At 44.8% G+C, this 19,058-nt stretch overlaps 1 protein-coding gene across 3 annotated transcripts in view; it reads left to right on the forward strand.

The window, feature by feature from the left end:
• ACBD5 (acyl-CoA binding domain containing 5) overlaps nt 1–18,572 on the forward strand; it is a 46,181-nt gene extending 27,609 nt beyond the window's left edge. For 2 of the 3 annotated variants that reach the window (XM_073677556.1, XM_073677558.1), the window contains 8 exons: nt 752–901; nt 2,020–2,229; nt 10,304–10,404; nt 12,913–13,087; nt 14,489–14,688; nt 14,885–14,932; nt 16,264–16,373; nt 18,157–18,572. In XM_073677556.1, coding sequence (XP_073533657.1) covers nt 752–901; nt 2,020–2,229; nt 10,304–10,404; nt 12,913–13,087; nt 14,489–14,688; nt 14,885–14,932; nt 16,264–16,373; nt 18,157–18,169 — 1,007 coding nt within the window. In that variant the 3' untranslated portion in view covers nt 18,170–18,572. The remainder of the gene's footprint in view (nt 1–751; nt 902–2,019; nt 2,230–10,303; nt 10,405–12,912; nt 13,088–14,488; nt 14,689–14,884; nt 14,933–16,263; nt 16,374–18,156) is intronic. The other variant, XM_073677557.1, reaches the window with a different exon arrangement.
• The last annotated feature ends 486 nt before the right edge of the window (nt 18,573–19,058 follow it).

Here is a 19,058-nt window from a genome sequence, read left to right on the forward strand (position 1 = left end):
TCTCTGCTTGCAGTCGGTGAATGGGGAACTTTATTCTTTTAGCACGGTGGCTCAGTGGTTAGCACTGTTGCTTTGCAGCGCGGGGGCCCTGGGTTCCAAATCCCACCAAGGACAACATCTGCAAGGAGTTTGTATGTTCTCACCGTGTTTGCGTGGGTTTCATCCTTGTTCTTCAGTTTCCTCCCACACTCCAAAGACAAGAGGGGAGCAACACTAGGCAAAAGGTCAGCAACCTGCGTCACTCCAGCTTTTTTGTAACTACAACTCCCAATGTGTCCTGAAAAGCTGTTTAGGCTGTAAAACTCTCTTCATGTATTATGTTTGTGATCGTTACATGCACTCAGGTTATAGCGAAAGTGTCTTTTTGGCATATAATGGGCCGTTATGGCCATTACTATATAATAAAGTACTTTTCTGTTGCATACAGTAGTGGTCTGTAGGTGACATGAGCGATTATATGCCTATAAGGTGGCAAATAGTGCAGCTTTTCATCAGAAGTACACATTGGGGCATATTTACATTAATTTACAGGGTAACTTACCCCTGGGTGGTGCTAGAGAGACAGTTTTCTTCCTTTTCGCGGAGTGCTATTTTGCATTTTTTCCCAGAATGCATTGCCTTTCCAGCTGGATCTCCATAAGTAGTGTTAGTACCCTCTGAAAGTTTATATTAAGGATTGCTTGTCTTCTCTGCCGCAGCGGAAATGTGACTTGTGATGGGTTTATATTGTTGTGACTTTACCCTCCTGTAGATCTCAGCTCTGCTCTGACTTCCACCCCTAACTGTAAGGCTGTGAACGGGAAAGCGGAGAGCAGTGATAGTGGAGCGGAGTCCGAAGGAGAGGAGAACGGTGGACAAGAGGAGGAAGATGAGGAAGACGAGGCCGAATTAAGCGAGAAAGGTATTCTGGTGTATGGTGTTTTATAAACACATTCACTATAATAATAACTTGATTTGGACCATATGAGGGAAACTTGAAAACTGTTTTAAACATCTTTCCCTTCTTACACAGGACTAAGGGGTCCGGTTAACCTTGTATACGGGACATTTATTAAGTTTAAGAGGTTCACGACTTGATAAAGGGCTTTTTTTTTTCCCTAAAACAGTGCCACTGCTGACTACTGGATGCATCTGGTATTGCAACTCATGTTGTTGAATAGGTAAAAGCTGCAATACAATTGCATGAACAACGATGGCACTACAGACATCCCTATTTATATTTACATCTGTGTAATGTCATCATTCACAGGTTGGGGGGAATGGGCAGCGCTCAGGTCTCAATGTTTGAGCATTTAATGAATTTGCGTAGTTTGTCCTCCTGTTTTGTGAGTCAACAAGCCACAGGGTCCACTCAGTGATTAATCAACATAATTAGCAAACATTCATTGTTTCATAGACCAATAGAAGTAAACATTCAGGGTTATACAAATACTGGTCTGTCCTTCCCCAGTCACAGAAATACACATACATTTACAAGTCACACAAATACAATAGTGTATTTCTCTTGGCCTAACAAATCTAATTGTCTGGCTGATTAAGGTTATAAGCTGTATCGTCACAGTGGCTATCCTCCAAATAAATAAATGTATGATCGTGGGAGGGTCTGACCACCAGGGCCCTCAAGAAACATGATAACACGATTTTCACGTCTCCCATGTGAATGGAGCAGTAGTGTGCGAATGTGGGACCACTGCTTCATTCACTGGCTACAGGAGCAATTGTGGTGCATGCTCTCCATCACACGAAGGACACGGGATCTCTGTTCTCATGATTGGGGGTCTCATTGGACCCCCAGCGATTTATACATTGGTCACATGCTGTGGAGAGGTGAATAGAGATGAGAGAACCCGAACTGTAAAGTTCGGGGTTCGTACCGTACACCCGGTGTCCGGTGCTGAATTCTGAACGCGGACTTCTTCTAGAATCCGTTTTAGTGTTCAGCGTTCTCAAGAGAGCGCACATTTTCATGTTATTCAGCGCTCATTGCAATTACTCCCATGGACAACTTTTCTTTTGTAGAGGAAAAAGCCGTGCAGGACGATGCCCATCCTGGGCCCCGGCCGGACACTACTATTCCTAACGGTTTGCACATAAATCACAATGACGACATTCCAGACATTCCCAATCATGTACCCAGCAAGTCGGATCTCAATGACTCCGCAAAGGAGATAAATGGAAATCCAGAGACCGCACAGGATGATGCCGGGAAACACGTGGAAGCCAGTAAAGGTTAGTGCTCTGTCCTTTTATTATTTATTCATTATAAGCACTGACATGAAATCAGGCAGAGCAAAGGCTTGTCAAACCGTATTCACTTCATGCTTAACATGAAGGACCCGTGCTCATTTCCCGATAACCTTACAGTGTAAACAAGCTGCCCATCACGCATGTTTGCCAGCGGGAAATGGTCTTTAGTTTGCACAGATCATCGTTCTCAGCAGCACACCGACCTGTGTCAACAGAACAGAACAAATGCAGCCTATGCTGCTATTACACATTATTCAGGGCGCATCTGAAGTTCGATCTGCCAGTGTGAACAGGCCAGTAAACAAAACTGACCGGTAAACCTGTTGCCGGTCAGCGACCATTTAATGCTGCACATCGCTAAGGACTGCAAGCAACTGTCATGCTAAAATGCTATCTGTTACTAGGAACATTATTTTACAATCTAAAATCCTTTTTGTAGACCAGATTTGTAGGTCACTGTGTTTTTAGGAGATTTTTTTTATTTTACTCCACATCCTTTATTGATCCGTAAATAATTGCAGTGTGTCTGAGCAGGAGCAGCTTGGTTTTCCTAATCCACAATTGCTGGAACTTTGCTCAATAAGGACAAAAATTGTAAAATAAAGTTGAACTAAACCCTTTACCAGTTGACTTCTAAGACTTGTGTATATACATATATATATGTGTTATATATAAGATATATACACACACGGACATGTACTAGACCAAACTAGATAGATAGATAGATAGATAGATAGATATAAAAACCTTTTTTTACCTAAAAACTGTACCTTTGGTCTAATTGAAAGACTCTTATCTGGCTACAAAGAGCGTTTACAAGCTATGTTACTTGCAAAGGGGGCTACTAACCATGCAGGGTGCCCAAACTTTTGCATCGACCCATTTTACTTTTAGTAATTTTTACAATTTAAAATGTGACTATATATTTTTTTGCCTAAAATACAAAGGAAATGTGTCATCTTTAACTGTAGGCTTAACTATTCACATTAACAGTAATTTTGACCAGGGGTGTCCAAACTTTTACACATCTATATATATATTTATATATATATCTTTTATTATATATATATTTATAATGTCTAGTTGTAATTTAAAGCGTTTCGTTACCATTTGTCTATGAATATATGCACACGCTCATATTATATATATTTCTGAGCACATAATAGCACTCATCTTGTACTGATCTTGCGTCCCAGCCTGTATGAATCTTCAGAGCTGCATTCACAGTTCAGCATTTTGTTGTTACATACAATCGTCAAATTTTTGGCATCAATGCATTTTTATTTGTGATTCTGTAACGCAGCAGGGAAGTTAGATTACTGTACATTTTCTGATATAAGGAGAACGTTTCCCAGGATGCAGATTGCCACACCTAGCTGTGTAAAAAAAAAACAAACATTTAATCAGTGAGGACTGCTGGGGGATTTCAGCTGTGAAGTTCCCAGAATTGTGAATGCAGCTTTTAACTATAAACGCAATCAGTATAGAAATGCAATGTATTCCCTTTTTTTTTCAAGCCCTGACACACAATAATTGCATAGGTAACTGTAATGTTCTGTACAGAGGTGAACATAAGGGGCTAATATTGGGCTGAATGAACGCTGGAGAATGGCAGATTTTGCCCACAATGAGCTGCAATGAGCAATGTAAAAGGACGTCTAGTTCTAGAAATACGGATAAAAAGAGGATGAATAGCATATTATTATACGTGAGTTCCTTCTCACATGACCGGCAGTCATCGGGGCCGGAGCACAGACTAATACTTTAATCTTCTGCGCCTTACTGTAATTAGTATTGTAGGAAAACCAGACAAAGCGAACTGCGCCATGTGTATTATACCAGCTGGTTGTGCAGGGGTCGTCCCATCAGTACAGACACTGCCCGTGTGTATTATACCAGCTGGTTGTGCAGGGGTCGTCCCATCAGTATAGACACTGCCCGTGTGTATTATACCAGCTGGTTGTGCAGGGGTCGTCCCATCAGTATAGACACTGCCCGTGTGTATTATACCAGCTGGTTGTGCAGGGGTCGTCCCATCAGTACAGACACTGCCCGTGTGTATTATACCAGCTGGTTGTGCAGGGGTCGTCCCATCAGTGCAGACACTGCCCGTGTGTATTATACCAGCTGGTTGTGCAGGGGTCGTCCCATCAGTACAGACACTGCCCGTGTGTATTATACCAGCTGGTTGTGCAGGGGTCGTCCCATCAGTACAGACACTGCCCGTGTGTATTATACCAGCTGGTTGTGCAGGGGTCGTCCCATCAGTACAGACACTGCCCGTGTGTATTATACCAGCTGGTTATGCAGGGGTCGTCCCATCAGTACAGACACTGCCCGTGTGTATTATACCAGCTGGTTATGCAGGGGTCGTCCCATCAGTACAGACACTGCCCGTGTGTATTATACCAGCTGGTTGTGCAGGGGTCGTCCCATCAGTACAGACACTGCCCGTGTGTATTATACCCGCTGGTTGTGCAGGGGTCGTCCCATCAGTACAGACACTGCCCATGTGTATTATACCCGCTGGTTGTACAGGGTCGTCCCATCAGTACAGACACTGCCCGTGTGTATTATACCCGCTGGTTGTACAGGGTCGTCCCATCAGTATAGACACTGCCCATGTGTATTATACCAGCTGGTTGTATCCATTATCTGCTGTGTATCCACTGATCCCTGCTAATTTCATTCTATCTGTCCTTGGCATGTTCGGTCCAATCTGCATGTTCATCACCTCAATCCTTTGATCCCAATACACACTGGTCCCTATCTGTCAGTTTCCTGAATTCATTTAGCCTCTGTGTTCTAATTACTCCCCCCCCCCCCCCTCTACTCATGCTTTTGTGAGCAGCTTCCCTGCAACTCCTCCCCTCCTGCACACCTGACCCACCTAATGTGCTGGCCAGAGCTCCATAAATCAAGCGAGCCAGGTCTGGCACAGACAGGTCTGACTTTTAAAGGGTCGCTTTTTAAGGGGATAAAAATGAAATATGCCAGAAGTGACCAGAAGGTATGGATAACTATCTACCATTATTAATTAGATTCTCTTTCTGATTCACACCTAACATTCACTATGCTTACATATGCCATTACTGTTTTTGCCCCACTAATCCTCACTCTCCTTCGCTATCCCCAAACCCCAGCACCCTCTAACCAAATCATCATCTCTCCTTCCCTCCTACTTCCCCACCTAGCCTCATCTACAGACCTGCTCCTCAACCTCAGATCGATCCTACCAAAACATAAAACAAGCCGGACACTCTCCTTCTCCCACCTGCTCTACCTCTCTCTGCTTCTCCTCACTGCTGGAGACATATCTCCCAATCCTGGACCCCCACAGCTTGCACCTTCCACCAATTCCCCCACCTATCGCATCAAACCAACTGCAAACTACAGTAACCTCTCTTACGCAAAACCTGTCCCCCTGACGCCCACCCCGCTGCTCCCCCTCTCTGGAGCACTCTGGAACGTCCGCCCTGTCTGCAACAAGCTCCATTTTGTCCACGACCTCTTTACCTCTCGTCATCTCTCCTTCCTGGGCATCACGGAGACATGGCTGACACCCTCTGACACTGCCTCCCCTGCTGCGCTGTGTTACGGCGGCCTCCACTTCACCCACACTCCTCTCCCTGGTAACAGACATGGTGGAGGAGTGGGTCTTCTCCTCTCTAACAACTGCACCTTTAGCCCTACTCCTCCTCTTCCCTGCCTTATTCTCCCTTCTTTTGAAGTCCACTCTGTCCGCATTTACTCTCCCTCCAACCTCCAAGTGGCTGTCATATACCGACCTCCGGGCCCCATCACTGCCTTTATTGACTAATTCTCCTCCTAGCTTCTTTACTTTCTCTCTGCTGACATTCCCACAATCATCATGGGCGATTTCAACATCCCCACTGACACTCGCCAGTCAACAGCATCCAAACTCCTGTCGCTTACTTCATCCTTTGGACTTACTCAGTGGTCCTCCTCAGCCACTCACACAGCCGGACACGCACTAGACCTTATCTTCACACGACTCTGCTCCCTATCTAACCTCATAACCTCCCCCCTACCCCTATCTGACCACCATCTACTCAAATTCTCATCCCTGTCCTCCTCACCTGTCACCCATGTTCGGCAACTAGCACACCCCTGCAGAAACCTTGCACATCTAGACACTCACACACTCTCTGACTCTGTTCTACCACTGACATCCATATCCTCACTCCATGAAACAGACAGCGCCACTGCTTTATACAATGCCACTCTCGCATCAGCCATTGCCTCTTGTGCATGGCAGAGCGTGACGAGTCAACAGGCAACCCTGGCACAACAACCTCACTAAACAGTTTCGACAGGCGTCCAGGGTTGCGGAGCGGCGTTGGAAGAAAACACATACTCAAGAAGACTTCACTGCATTCAAACAAGCAACGCTCGCATTCAAATCAGCACTTACCTCTGCTAAACAGGCCTACTTCACAACCCTCATATCTTCGCTATCCTATAAACCCAAACAGCTATTCAACACTTTTAAATTAACTCTCTCCTCCGCCCTCCACTGCCCCTCCGACCTCCGTCATCTCTGCTGAGGAGTTTGCCATACACTTCAAAAACAAGAATGACCAAACACGGCAAGTCTTTACTGTCCAACCACCACAACCCCTTTGTTTTCCACACCATTTCCCTACCCCGATAACCTCCCTTCCCAACATCACGGAAAGAGACCTTACTCGTCTCCTCTCCAAATCACACCTCACAACATGTGCACTCGACCCCATCCCATCCCACCTCCTCCCCAGCCTCACCCCCACACTCATCCCATCCCTAACCCATCTCTTCAACCTATCACTATCTTCTGGTACTTTCCCCGCTGCCTTCAAACATGACACAATCACGCCCATCCTCAAAAAGCCATCCCTCGACCCAACCGCCTTGTTCAGCTACCGCCCCATGTCGCTGCTCCCATTTGCCTCCAAACTCCTTGAGCAACACGTTCACGCTGAACTTTCCTCCCACTTTTCAATCTAACTCTCTTTGACAATCGTCAATCCGGCTTCCGCCCCCACCATTCCACCGAAACTGCCCTTACCATAATCACCAATGACCTGCTCACAGCCAAAGCTAACAGACAATTCTCTGTACTCCTTCTTCTTCTTGACCTGTCCTCTGCTTTCGATACAGTTGACCACTGCCTCCTACTACATATCCTCTCTTCCTTTGGTGTCAAAGACCTTGCCCTATCTTGGATCTCCTCATACCTTTCTAACCACACATTTAGAGTCTCCCACTCCCACACTACCTCCTCACCCCGCCCCCTCTCTGTTGGAGTCCCTCAAGGCTCTGTCCTTGGACTCCTACTCTTCTCAATCTATACCCTTGGCCTGGGACAGCTCATAAAGTACCATGGCTTCCAGTACCATCTGTACGCTGATGACACCCAGATCTACCTCTCTGGCCCAGATGTCACCTCTCTGCTGTCCAGAATCCCAGCATGTCTATCAGCCATATCCTCCTTCTTCTCCTCCCGCTACCTCAAGCTCAATGTGGACAAAACTGAAGTCATTATCTTTCCCCCATCTCGCATATCTTTCCCACCTGATCTTTCTATCACAATAAATGACATCACTCTTTCCGCTGTACCCACAATCCGCTGCCTTGGAGTAACCCTTGACTCTGTCCTGTCCTTCAAACCCCACATCCAAGCTCTCGCCACCTCTTGTCGCCTCCAGCTCAAAAATATTTCCAGAATCCGTCCTTTCCTCCACCCTCAATCTACTAAACTGCTTGCCATGCCCTCATCATCTTCCGCCTCGACTACTGCAACATCCTCCTCTGTGGCCTACCTGCTAACACTCTCACACCCCTCCAGTCCATCCTCAACTCTGCTGCATGACTTGTTCATCTCTCACCTCGCTACTCCTCTGCTACCCCCCCCCTTTGCAAATCCCTTCACTGGCTCCCATTTCCCCAGCTTATCCAGTTCAAACTACTAACTGACCTACAAAGCCATCCATAACCTCTCTCCTCCGTACATCTCTGAACTAATCTCCCGATATATTCCCTCACGTAACCTCCGGTCCTCCCAAGACCTCCTTCTCTCCTCCACACTTATTCGTTCCTCACGCAATCGCCTCCAAGATTTCTCCCGAATATCCCCCGTCCTATGGAATTCTGTGCCTCAACACGTCCGATTATCCACCACACCTGGATTCTTCAGACGAAACCCATCTCTTCAAAAAAGCTTACAGCCTGCCATGACCTTGCTTTCTGCCACCCCCAACACCGGAGCTACTGCAACCCCTCAAACTACTGTCTCCTCCCCCATTCCTGTAGAATGTAAGCCCGCAAGGGCAGGGTCCTCCTCCCTCTGTACCGTTCTATCATTGTTAGTTTGTTTACTGTAAGTGATATCTGTATTTGGTATGTAACCCCTTATGTAGAGCGCCATGGAATCAATGGCGCTATATAAATTAATAATAATAATAATACAGACACTGCCCGTGTGTATTACACCAGCTGGTTGTGCCGGGGTCGTCCCATCAGTACAGACACTGCCCGTGTGTATTATACCAGCTGGTTGTACAGGGGTCGTCCCATCAGTGCAGACACTGCCCGTGTGTATTATACCAGCTGGTTGTGCAGGGGTCGTCCCATCAGTACAGACACTGCCCGTGTGTATTATACCAGCTGGTTGTGCAGGGGTCGTCCCATCAGTACAGACACTGCCCGTGTGTATTATACCCGCTGGTTGTGCAGGGGTCGTCCCATCAGTACAGACACGGCCCGTGTGTATTATACCAGCTGGTTGTGCAGGGGTCGTCCCATCAGTATAGACACTGCCCGTGTGTATTATACCAGCTGGTTGTACAGGGGTCGTCCCATCAGTGCAGACACTGCCCGTGTGTATTATACCAGCTGGTTGTGCAGGGGTCGTCCCATCAGTACAGACACTGCCTGTGTGTATTATACCCGCTGGTTGTGCAGGGGTCGTCCCATCAGTACAGACACTGCCCGTGTGTATTATACCCGCTGGTTGTGCAGGGGTCGTCCCATCAGTACAGACACGGCCCGTGTGTATTATACCAGCTGGTTGTGCAGGGGTCGTCCCATCAGTATAGACACTGCCCGTGTGTATTATACCAGCTGGTTGTACAGGGGTCGTCCCATCAGTGCAGACACTGCCCGTGTGTATTATACCAGCTGGTTGTGCAGGGGTCGTCCCATCAGTACAGACACGGCCCGTGTGTATTATACCAGCTGGTTGTGCAGGGGTCGTCCCATCAGTACAGACACTGCCCGTGTGTATTATACCCGCTGGTTGTACAGGGGTCGTCCCATCAGTACAGACACTGCCCGTGTGTATTATACCAGCTGGTTGTGCAGGGGTCGTCCCATCAGTACAGACACGGCCCGTGTGTATTATACCAGCTGGTTGTGCAGGGGTCGTCCCATCAGTATAGACACTGCCCATGTGCCTTGTTACGACATACGGACATCCTAATGGAGGGGGAGCTCCTCTCGGACCCGCAAACAAGCTCTCTCGTATTATTTGGACAGTCAGACTGTGTGAACTGAAATGATTCCACGTAATACTACAGGGAGATGAGCAGCTCATCCTGGCATCATCAACTGTTTGCCAGGGGTTTTGGGAGCAGACATGTTAGAGGGATGATCCAGCGGGAGAAAACCCTTCTGAAAAAGGACCTGTTATCAATCCATACAGGTAAGGCCTCATTCACACATCTGATATTCTTGTATGACTGCTTTTCCCGGATAGTGAGTACATGGACTCCTGACTGCTATGATCCATTGATGGACCTGCCATGATCCATTCAGCTTGCCCTTCTCCTCCACCATGGGCCAATATTAGGGAGACTATTGCCAACAATTTAGCACTGGGTGATCAATGGGCATGATGAATGAAACCAATGCTGACGAGAACTGGCGGTGTCAGCCATTATAACCTCAATCAGTCCGAACTCTAATCCAGATAATGTCCTCCCTCTCTGTCTTATTGTGTTACACCGTAAAATTGTCTCCAAAAGTCACAATTAACCAGTAAAATCCTGTCTTTCAGAAGATGATTGCACAGAGGACGTTGCTGCAATGCAGCACTTGACGAGTGACTCCGACTCCGAAATTTTCTGTGATTCCATGGAGCAGTTTGGACACGACGATGTAAGTGGGATTCTCTTCCATGATAATTGAATCTGGCATTGATGCAACAGATTATAATGGCTTCAGTGTTTTATTAACTATCTGGCACTAGGAGACATCTACATACCATTTCGAAACCAAGAGAGCAAATAACGAGACCTTTCTCCTACATGCTCCCTTATTTGTCCTGTTTCCAATGCCAATATGCCAGAAGTAAAAAGTGTTCTTTATCTTATTCTGTTGGCAAACACATCATTCTCATTCTTTCCCATTATTCCTTTTTTTTTTCTTTTAAAGGTCAACTCCACCCATAAAGGAAAATAATTGATTGTCATCTGTAAAATACATGTATCTGGGATCATCAATGGTTCTATGAAGAAAAAGCAAAAATTAAAGCACAGGAATGAGCATGTAGCCCTACCCTTAGGGTACGCTCACACTGGCGTGTAACACGGCCGAGTGCTATACAATGTTTTATCAGATAGCACTCGGCCCAGTGTTATACTAAATCGGCATGAGAAAACAATCGCAGCATGGTGTGAGTGCATCCAATTTTCAGATCATGCGCACCCATACAAGTCTATGGGTGCGTGTGAAACTTTGGACAGCACTAGGATGTCATTTGAGTGCAGTCTGATGTTCGCTCACAGAGACAATGGAGAACTTAATTTCTCCATACAATGGAGAAGATGGAGAACTTACTTTCTCCATCTTCTCAATTGTCTCTAAGTTCTCCATACCTGTGCTGCGATTCTCTTAAGCGAGAGAATCGGATCACACACCGATGACACTCTGATCAAACTCTGATAGAGTTTCAGCGGAGTGTCATTAGCATAATTGGCCCAATTCTCTGTCAAAAATCAACGCCAGTGTGAGCGTACCCTTATTGTAAAATTGGCATGGCAGGGGCAGACATGCCGTATAGGCAGCCTGTGCAGTTGCACAGGGGTCGAGCAGGCACCCTGCTACAATAAAAGACTAAAGTATAGTCAATAGTATAGTAGTAGAGTATAGTCAATAGTATAGAATAGTCAATAGTATTGGCAAACATTGAATGTGTACTCTTCCTCAAAGGCAGATGTCAGGGCATGAAGGTAGGATCTAGCATTTTGGAGGTTTTCTACAATATTCAAAGAAACTTGCATACTGTGGTGATGTTGCATTAGATTGCATGAAAGAATCAAAGTACTGATTTTGATCCATTGTTCACAATGACCAGTAGATCGTAGACCATTGAGGGATTTTCTGAAAAGTCACAAAGGAGACCACCTATAATTTCCACCCACTCTCATAAAATTACTCTTTCTTAGTCCAACCCTGCAGTCTGGGCACTCTTGGCTTTACTACTATCACTGCTTCTGGATCTTTTAATTTTTAGCAAGGATGGAAATGACCTTTAATGACGTCTCAGGATAAAAAAATATTTTTTAAAAAAAGCACCATCATCTCCTGCCCTCACATATCTAGTACTAAGGATTCAGGCTAAGTGCCCACGATGCAGAAATGCTGCAGATTTTTTCCGCATCTCCCTGGCAGGAAAAACGCGTGCGGATTTTACATGTGTTTTTCCCGCCAGGTAGAAGCGTTTGTCAAGCGTCTATGCATGCATTTCTGCATGAGGGTTATCAAGCACTTTTCCATGCGATTTTAGCATCACTTGGAAAGTGCTTGACAACTTGATCACACTATATAAATCCATGCAACCGGCATATATAGTGTGACCCAGTTAACAGTTGAAAAAAAGAATAAAAATGGTAAAAAATAAACATTATACTTACCTTCTGATGGCCCCGGTCTTTTCTCTGGTGCGTCTGCCGACGTCAGCGGTCGTGTGACCTGTCACATGACTAAATGACGTCATGGAAAGTCCTTTTAGACCATCGCGAGATGCCGGGGAGCCAGGACGTATCATACAGGAGACCGGGGGACATCGGAAGGTAAGTATAATGTTTATTTTTTATTTTAAATTCTTTTTTTTTTACAGGTACTATGGTACCCGGGTCCGGAGGAGAGTCTCCTCTTCTCCAGACCCGGGTACCATCCGCACATTGAATCTCTTAATATCCGCATGTGCACATGTATTCATGTGGATATTAAGCGATTCAGTGAAAGTCAATGGCGGCAATTACGTTGCGTGTCCGCAAAATTAATGGACATGCTGCGTATTTTTTCCAAAATGATAATCCGCAGCGGAAATTTCCGCAGCATGTGCACAGCAAATGCGGATTATCATTGGGGACCATGGGGCACGTATTACCAAGCGTTTTTTAAGCGTTTTCGCTGCAGAAATTTCGCAGCAAAAACACTTGAAAAACGCATAGTGGGCACGCAGCCTCAAGGACAAGTTGCTGGGAAATTGCCAGTGGTAATTCTAAGGAAGTCACTCAAATCTGAGGTGTCACTTTGTAGAGTAGTCAATTAGCTAAACTGACGACAAAGGGGCCAGAAAACTTTTACATTGGAGGCTGCCTATTAAAGTCACAGAGATCCAGTGTCGTGTCATTCACTTTAACCATTCATGATTTGCAGGTGGATCACAGTCATCTTGTCGAACGCGCTCTAATTACCAAGACATCATCAGATGTGAGATTTGGCGGAGAGGCGAAAGAAGGTGGAGAAGACGGGAAGCCTTCTGGACGAGCTCCTCAAAAAGACAAATCTGGCAATGAGAAGGCTGAATACTTTGCATCTAGAAGAGGAAGAGGTGCGTAGGGTTACGCCAGTCATCGGGCAAGTTTGAATAGGTAATGGTTAATTCACAGTCCCCAGCCAAACTGCAGGTACTGACAGCAGAAGAGGCCTATATGCTGCTGTTGCTTCGGATCATGAGACACCACAGATGGGCCAGGACCTATGGACGTTATACAGTCACGTGAAGTAGCCTTAAAGGGAATCTGTCACCAGATTTTTGACACCTAATTTGAGAGCAGCATAATGTAGAGACAGAGACCCAGATTCCAGCGATGTGTCACTTACAGGACTGCTTACTTTAGTATTGATTAAATCACAGTTTTATCAGCAGATTATCCGTCGAGGACTAGTATACCAAGTAGTCCAACCCTGCCCCCACCACTGATTGGCTGCTTTCTGCCTATGCACAGTGTACACAGAAAGCTGCCAATCAGTGGTGTGGGCGGGGTTATACAGCTTCCAGTAAACTAAGTAATACATCACTGGAATCAAGGTCTCTGCCCCTACATCATTCTGCTCTCACGTGAGGTAGCTAAAGCCTGCTGACCTTTTAAAGGGAATCTTTATCTTCTGATATGTCACTGTCCCCTGTAACCTCTACTAATTACTAGAACTGAGTAGCCCAAGTGTAATTCCTCCTTAACTGCAATGGTACCGCTTGCCTTTTTAATAAAGTGTGTCCGACTAAGAATGCAAGGTCTTGAAATTTAGGTTTTATCCACAATCTGTGATTACGTTATAGACCATGCAATTATCTAAAACTCTCTAAAAACAGCACAAGTCACAATACAAATCTACATCCTCTATCTCATAGAGGTGAGTATCCAGCAACATGTCCGGAGAGCGTGATTAAAAACTATTTTTTTTTAATTATGAATTCATTAAATGGCAAAAAAGAAAAAAAAAATTTGGTACTGTTTCCAGTTACTGTATCCAGTCACTCCAGTAGCTCTGACGCGTTTCGAACTAGGTTGTTCTTATTCATAGTCTGGCATACTATGAATAAGAACAACCTAGTTCGAAATGCGCCAGATCTACTGGAGTAACTGGGTACAGTCCCAAAAATGTGTTTTCTTTTTTGCCTTTTAATGAATTCATAGTAACAAATATATATATTTTTAAATCATGCTCTCCCGGACCTTTTGTTGGATACTCGCCTCTATTGCTTCGTCCTGCTGCCGACACCGCTGAATCCTTGCGCTGCCGGAGGGCTCCTTTCACATTGGTGAGCCGGAAAAACTTTTTTCATCCTCTATCTCATGTATGCCGTCAGGGTTGTTGGTGTCCTGTCCCAAATACCTAGTGTTCACCCTCACATAGATCGCCTCCATGGCTGTGGTTTCCTTGAACCTGTGTATAGAAACTTAGAGCGAAGTCTATTATTTTGCATCACTTTTTTTTTTCTTCTGTGCAGCTAATCGAATGCATCCTGTGGGTGACAGAGGCCGCGGGGGTCAGATGGGAAGCGGCGGAGATGGTGATCGATGGGGGTCAGAGAGAGCACCGGAGGGCAGCATTAATGAGCAGATAGCGGTGGTACTAATGCGGCTGCAGGAAGACATGCAGAACGTGCTGCAGAGGCTGCAGACATTGGAGGCCCTCACCGCTTCCCAGGTATCTGACCAGTGTGCAGGAGTCGTAGAGAGACACTTCTGCTCTAGGTTCCCTAACCATTCATTTAAGGACATAAGTGGTTTATTAAAAAAATTGTTAAACCTCTGCTGGATAGTTCTCCAAAATAATGCCTCCTATTTCCCATTTTACTTAAAAATTTCACACCATGTGTTGCTTTTCTTTCCTTTTTCTTTAGGCGAGATCATTACTTCTGGAATCTAATCTTCATCAGTCCGCTAACAAGGTAAAATAAGACGTTTGTTTATAGAGGTTGTTCCATAGGCAACAAATTTATCACCTGTCCACAGGATAAGTCATTATATGATTGTTATTGTAAGGCCACGTTCACACGTTCAGTATTTTGCATCAGTATTTGTAAGCCAAAACCAGTAGTGGGTGAAAAATGCATAAGTGGTGACGTGTTTCTATTATTCTTTTCCTCTAATTGTTCCACTCCTGGTTTGGCTTACAAATACTGAAATACTGACCAAATACTGAACATGTGAACATGGTCTTAGAGTGAGAGTCCCGTATCCCTTGTGCAGCGGCAGTAGGATGTGCACCAGTTTCATTTACTTATTGTAGGATTGGTGGCTGCACATGCTCTCTACCTCTCCATTCACACACAAAACTGTTTATTCTGGAATTGTGGGGGTCTCAGCAGCCGGACACAACATATATCCTATGAATAGGTGATAGATTTTGCCTCTGAGATAACCCCTTTAAAGTTTTGAGGTCTATGATCCATTAATTTCAGAAGATAATCGTGAGTGCCGTCACGTCATCTGTAACCGTACACAGTAATTATCTAGCTTGGTGGAATCGGTGCCTTTTCTAATGTGAGGTCAACAGGATTCAGTTGTCGGCCATGTTTCAGCGAGCTATAATTGACCTGTAGTATGAAACATTAATTTAGTTGGATTCAGGGCGGCATGGTGGCTCAGTGGTTAGCACTGCAGCCTTGCAGCACTGGGGTCCTGGGTTCAAATCCCACCAAGGACAACATCTGCAAGGAGTTTGTATGTTCTCCCTGTGTTTGTGTGGGTTTCCTCCGGGTTCTCCGGTTTCCTCCCACACTCCAAAGACATACTGATAGGAAATCTACATTGTGAGCCCCTATGGGGACAGCGACAATAATGTATGTAAAGCGCTGCAGAATATGTTAGCGCTATATAAAAATAAAGATTATTATTAATAAAAAAAAATAAAGATTCATTGGTCATTTGGGGCTAGGTTATGCAATGGGAAAGAGCTTAAAAAAATAAAAACCACAAAGAATGAACATATGCACAGTAATGTCAAAAAGGCTTGCTGTGCATATGTTCCATTTTATTTAACAGCTTCAGGCTTCAAAAGTCGTGAAGTGGCTATCATGAACTGACCTGACCATTCTTCAGGCATCTTCTGCTTGGAAGCTGCCACCATTATTTATGGAATTAAAAAAAATGTGAAGCACAGGCGTGAGTCTAAAGACTGATAAAACATGCGGCTTCTCTGTGGCCAATAGTGGACGTTATATACTGAATAAAAATACCGTACAGCACAGTTGGTAATTATTATTGTTGTCTTCTTCAGAAACCATCTTGGTGGCCCTTCGAGATCTCGTCCGGCACACTGGTGTTTGCAATCATCTGGCCGTTTATTGCTCACTGGTTAATACATCTATACCTACAAAGGAAACGGAGGTATGTGTTGCTGTAGGGCACTTTTCACTGGACCCCAATTTAAAGGCACAGTCTATAATGGAGCCCCATTTATAAGGCAGAACATTGTGGGGAAAAAGCAGGATCCACTCTGTAGGAACTGGAGCCACAACCACAAGGTTCGACTCTTCACTTTATTGGATGCCAAGCAACACCCAATTTCTCATGTACCACTATCAGCCGATCAGCAGCAGGACCACCACCCCCTTACCCAGGAAGAACCAATTACTCTCTTGATGGGATAATTAGGAAGCCCTCATGCGCCAGACATCTCGACTTGTAGAGTCTTTAATCAGATCTTACAGAGCCCTGGGCATTCTGTGTGCCACCATATGGTGCCACCGCCTTGTACAGTGCTGTATTAGGGGTTTGTCTGCCACAATATGGCAACCAACACCGCATTTCCTTTGCAAAATTTTTGTTTATATTGAGGCTGATAGGGCACTACTGTACCCGTAACAATTTTCTAAGGAAGAGCAGAAGTATGACAAGTCAGTTGCTGCAAATACAGACTGCACTGAGCATGAGGTCTCAGGGTAGACATACTGGGGTTTCCTGGACTGAAAACCCACTGTGCATTAGTGTTTTTTCCAAAACCTCATTTACTTACTATAACCTGTCACTGTATCCTGAGAAATTCACCCTTCACCCCCACACGATTTTGTTTTTGGTTTTTTTCCTCCCCTTCTTCCAAGAGCCATAACTTTTTTACTTTTCTGTCAGTATTGCCATATGAGGCTTATTTTTTGGCAGAAGAGTTGTACTTTTGAATTACACCATTGAATTTACTATATAGTCTACTGGCAAACAGAAAAATTCCCAGTGCTGTGAAATTGCTGAAAAAAAAAAATGCAATTCCACAATTGTTTTTATTATTTACCATGTTCACTATATGGTAAAACTGATCTGCCAATATGACTTCCCAGGTCAGTATGAGTACGCAGATACCAAACATATATAGGTTAATTTTTTAAGTAGTGGAAAAAAATTGCATTTTCTATGAAAAAAAGTTTTTTGCGTTTGTCTCCATTTTCCTGAGACCTGTAACGTTCTTATTTTTTTTGTGCCCTGAGCTGTAGTTTTTAATGATACCATTTTGGGGTACTTAGGATGTTTAGATCGCCTAATATTGCAGTGTTGTGGCAAAAAAAAAAGAAGTAGTAATTCTGGTGTTTGGATTTTTTTTTCTCTCGTTATGCAGTTTACCAATCTGATTAATTTACTTTATATTTAGTTTTTTTTTATTTGATTAAGTTTTTTAAAAAACTTTTTTTTTTCACTTTAATAGTCCCTTTGGGAGACCGTATAGGAAAGGTCACAATTTCCTATGAGCGCCGGCCATGGGCCGACATTCACAGAAGTATTGTCATGACAACCCATCAGGCGTGACGTGGGCGCCAATGGGCGGGATCAATGACACGCTTCCTGTCTGCACGTGTTAAATGCCGCTGTCAGGATTGACAGCGGCATTTAATTGGTTAAGAGCCGCAGGTGGATCTCTGATCCACCCGCAGCTGTTAGAGGCACTTGATGGCTGATTTAACTAGCCATCAGATGCCGGGGAAAGATGCGGGCTCAGCATGCGAGCCCACATCAAAGCAGGTACATGGCTGACGATGTAATGTGCACCATAGCCACAGCATTTCCGCAATTAAAATTGCTGAGGTTTTTGGCGCCATGGATAAATTTTGCGGGGATATACTGTGTGCGGCTCTCACATTTTGGCATTTTTATAGTTTTTCATATGTTCCTCTTTTGTCTCTAGGAAGCCGACCTGAACATTTAGTCAGATGCCACTGATCCAGACAAGCTACTGGGGACGCCCACTAATTGACCCCCCGAGGACGGCAGCGGTCGGGAGCGCTCCCTCTCTTTGCTCTAGTAAATTCCTTGCACTATGTGAATGATAAAATAAGGACTAATTTTACTAAAGCTTGAATACAAGACATATATACTAAGCTGGCAGTAGTATTAACGCGTTTTATCACAATTTAATTAAGGTAAATTATTTTTAAACTTCTGGAAAGCATGTAATAGGAGAGACTATTGTGAGGGCTGGGGGCAGGTACGCGAATGGCAGGGTCGTGATTCACAAGAAAACGGATGGTGCTGAATAATGTGAAACTAGAATTTATCTCCTGTACTATTTACTTTAGTAATAAAATCTATGCATAAAATGAAGTGGCGAAACAGTTTTTCTTAAAGGTACAGTAAATGGAGGGGGTGGGGAAGGGGAGTGGTCACCAAGAAAATGTTCAACTGCAAACGTTTCCCTTTTAGGTGTAAAAAATTGAAATATACCTCCAGTGAAAAATAAGCTTCAGTTCCCATGTACAGTGCTGTTATGGCGCCTTTACTGAGCTGCTTGTTCTGCATATCTCTTCTATTTAAAGGCGCTGTCCCGTGCCACTTACTGCTATGTCAGGAGGTGAGCGGTGCCAATGATAATGCATCTACATATACAGTGGGGAAAAGACGGATTTTGGTAAGACCTTACCTGTAAAATCCTTTTCAGCGAAGGAAGGAAAGGAGACACAGATTCATTACTAGTGGGTAAGCGGAGCCCCACAGGATAGTTCACCTCAGATTAGAAAAAGTGACGACCGGCCCCTCCAGCTTAGGCTCCTCCTACTCCCATGTCCTTCAGTCTGTACACAAGCTACGGAA

Source organism: Phyllobates terribilis, unplaced genomic scaffold (genome assembly GCF_046119375.1).
Source record: "Phyllobates terribilis strain yellow unplaced genomic scaffold, ASM4611937v1 Scaffold_4__5_contigs__length_816908805, whole genome shotgun sequence".
Lineage (NCBI taxonomy): Eukaryota > Metazoa > Chordata > Amphibia > Anura > Dendrobatidae > Phyllobates > Phyllobates terribilis.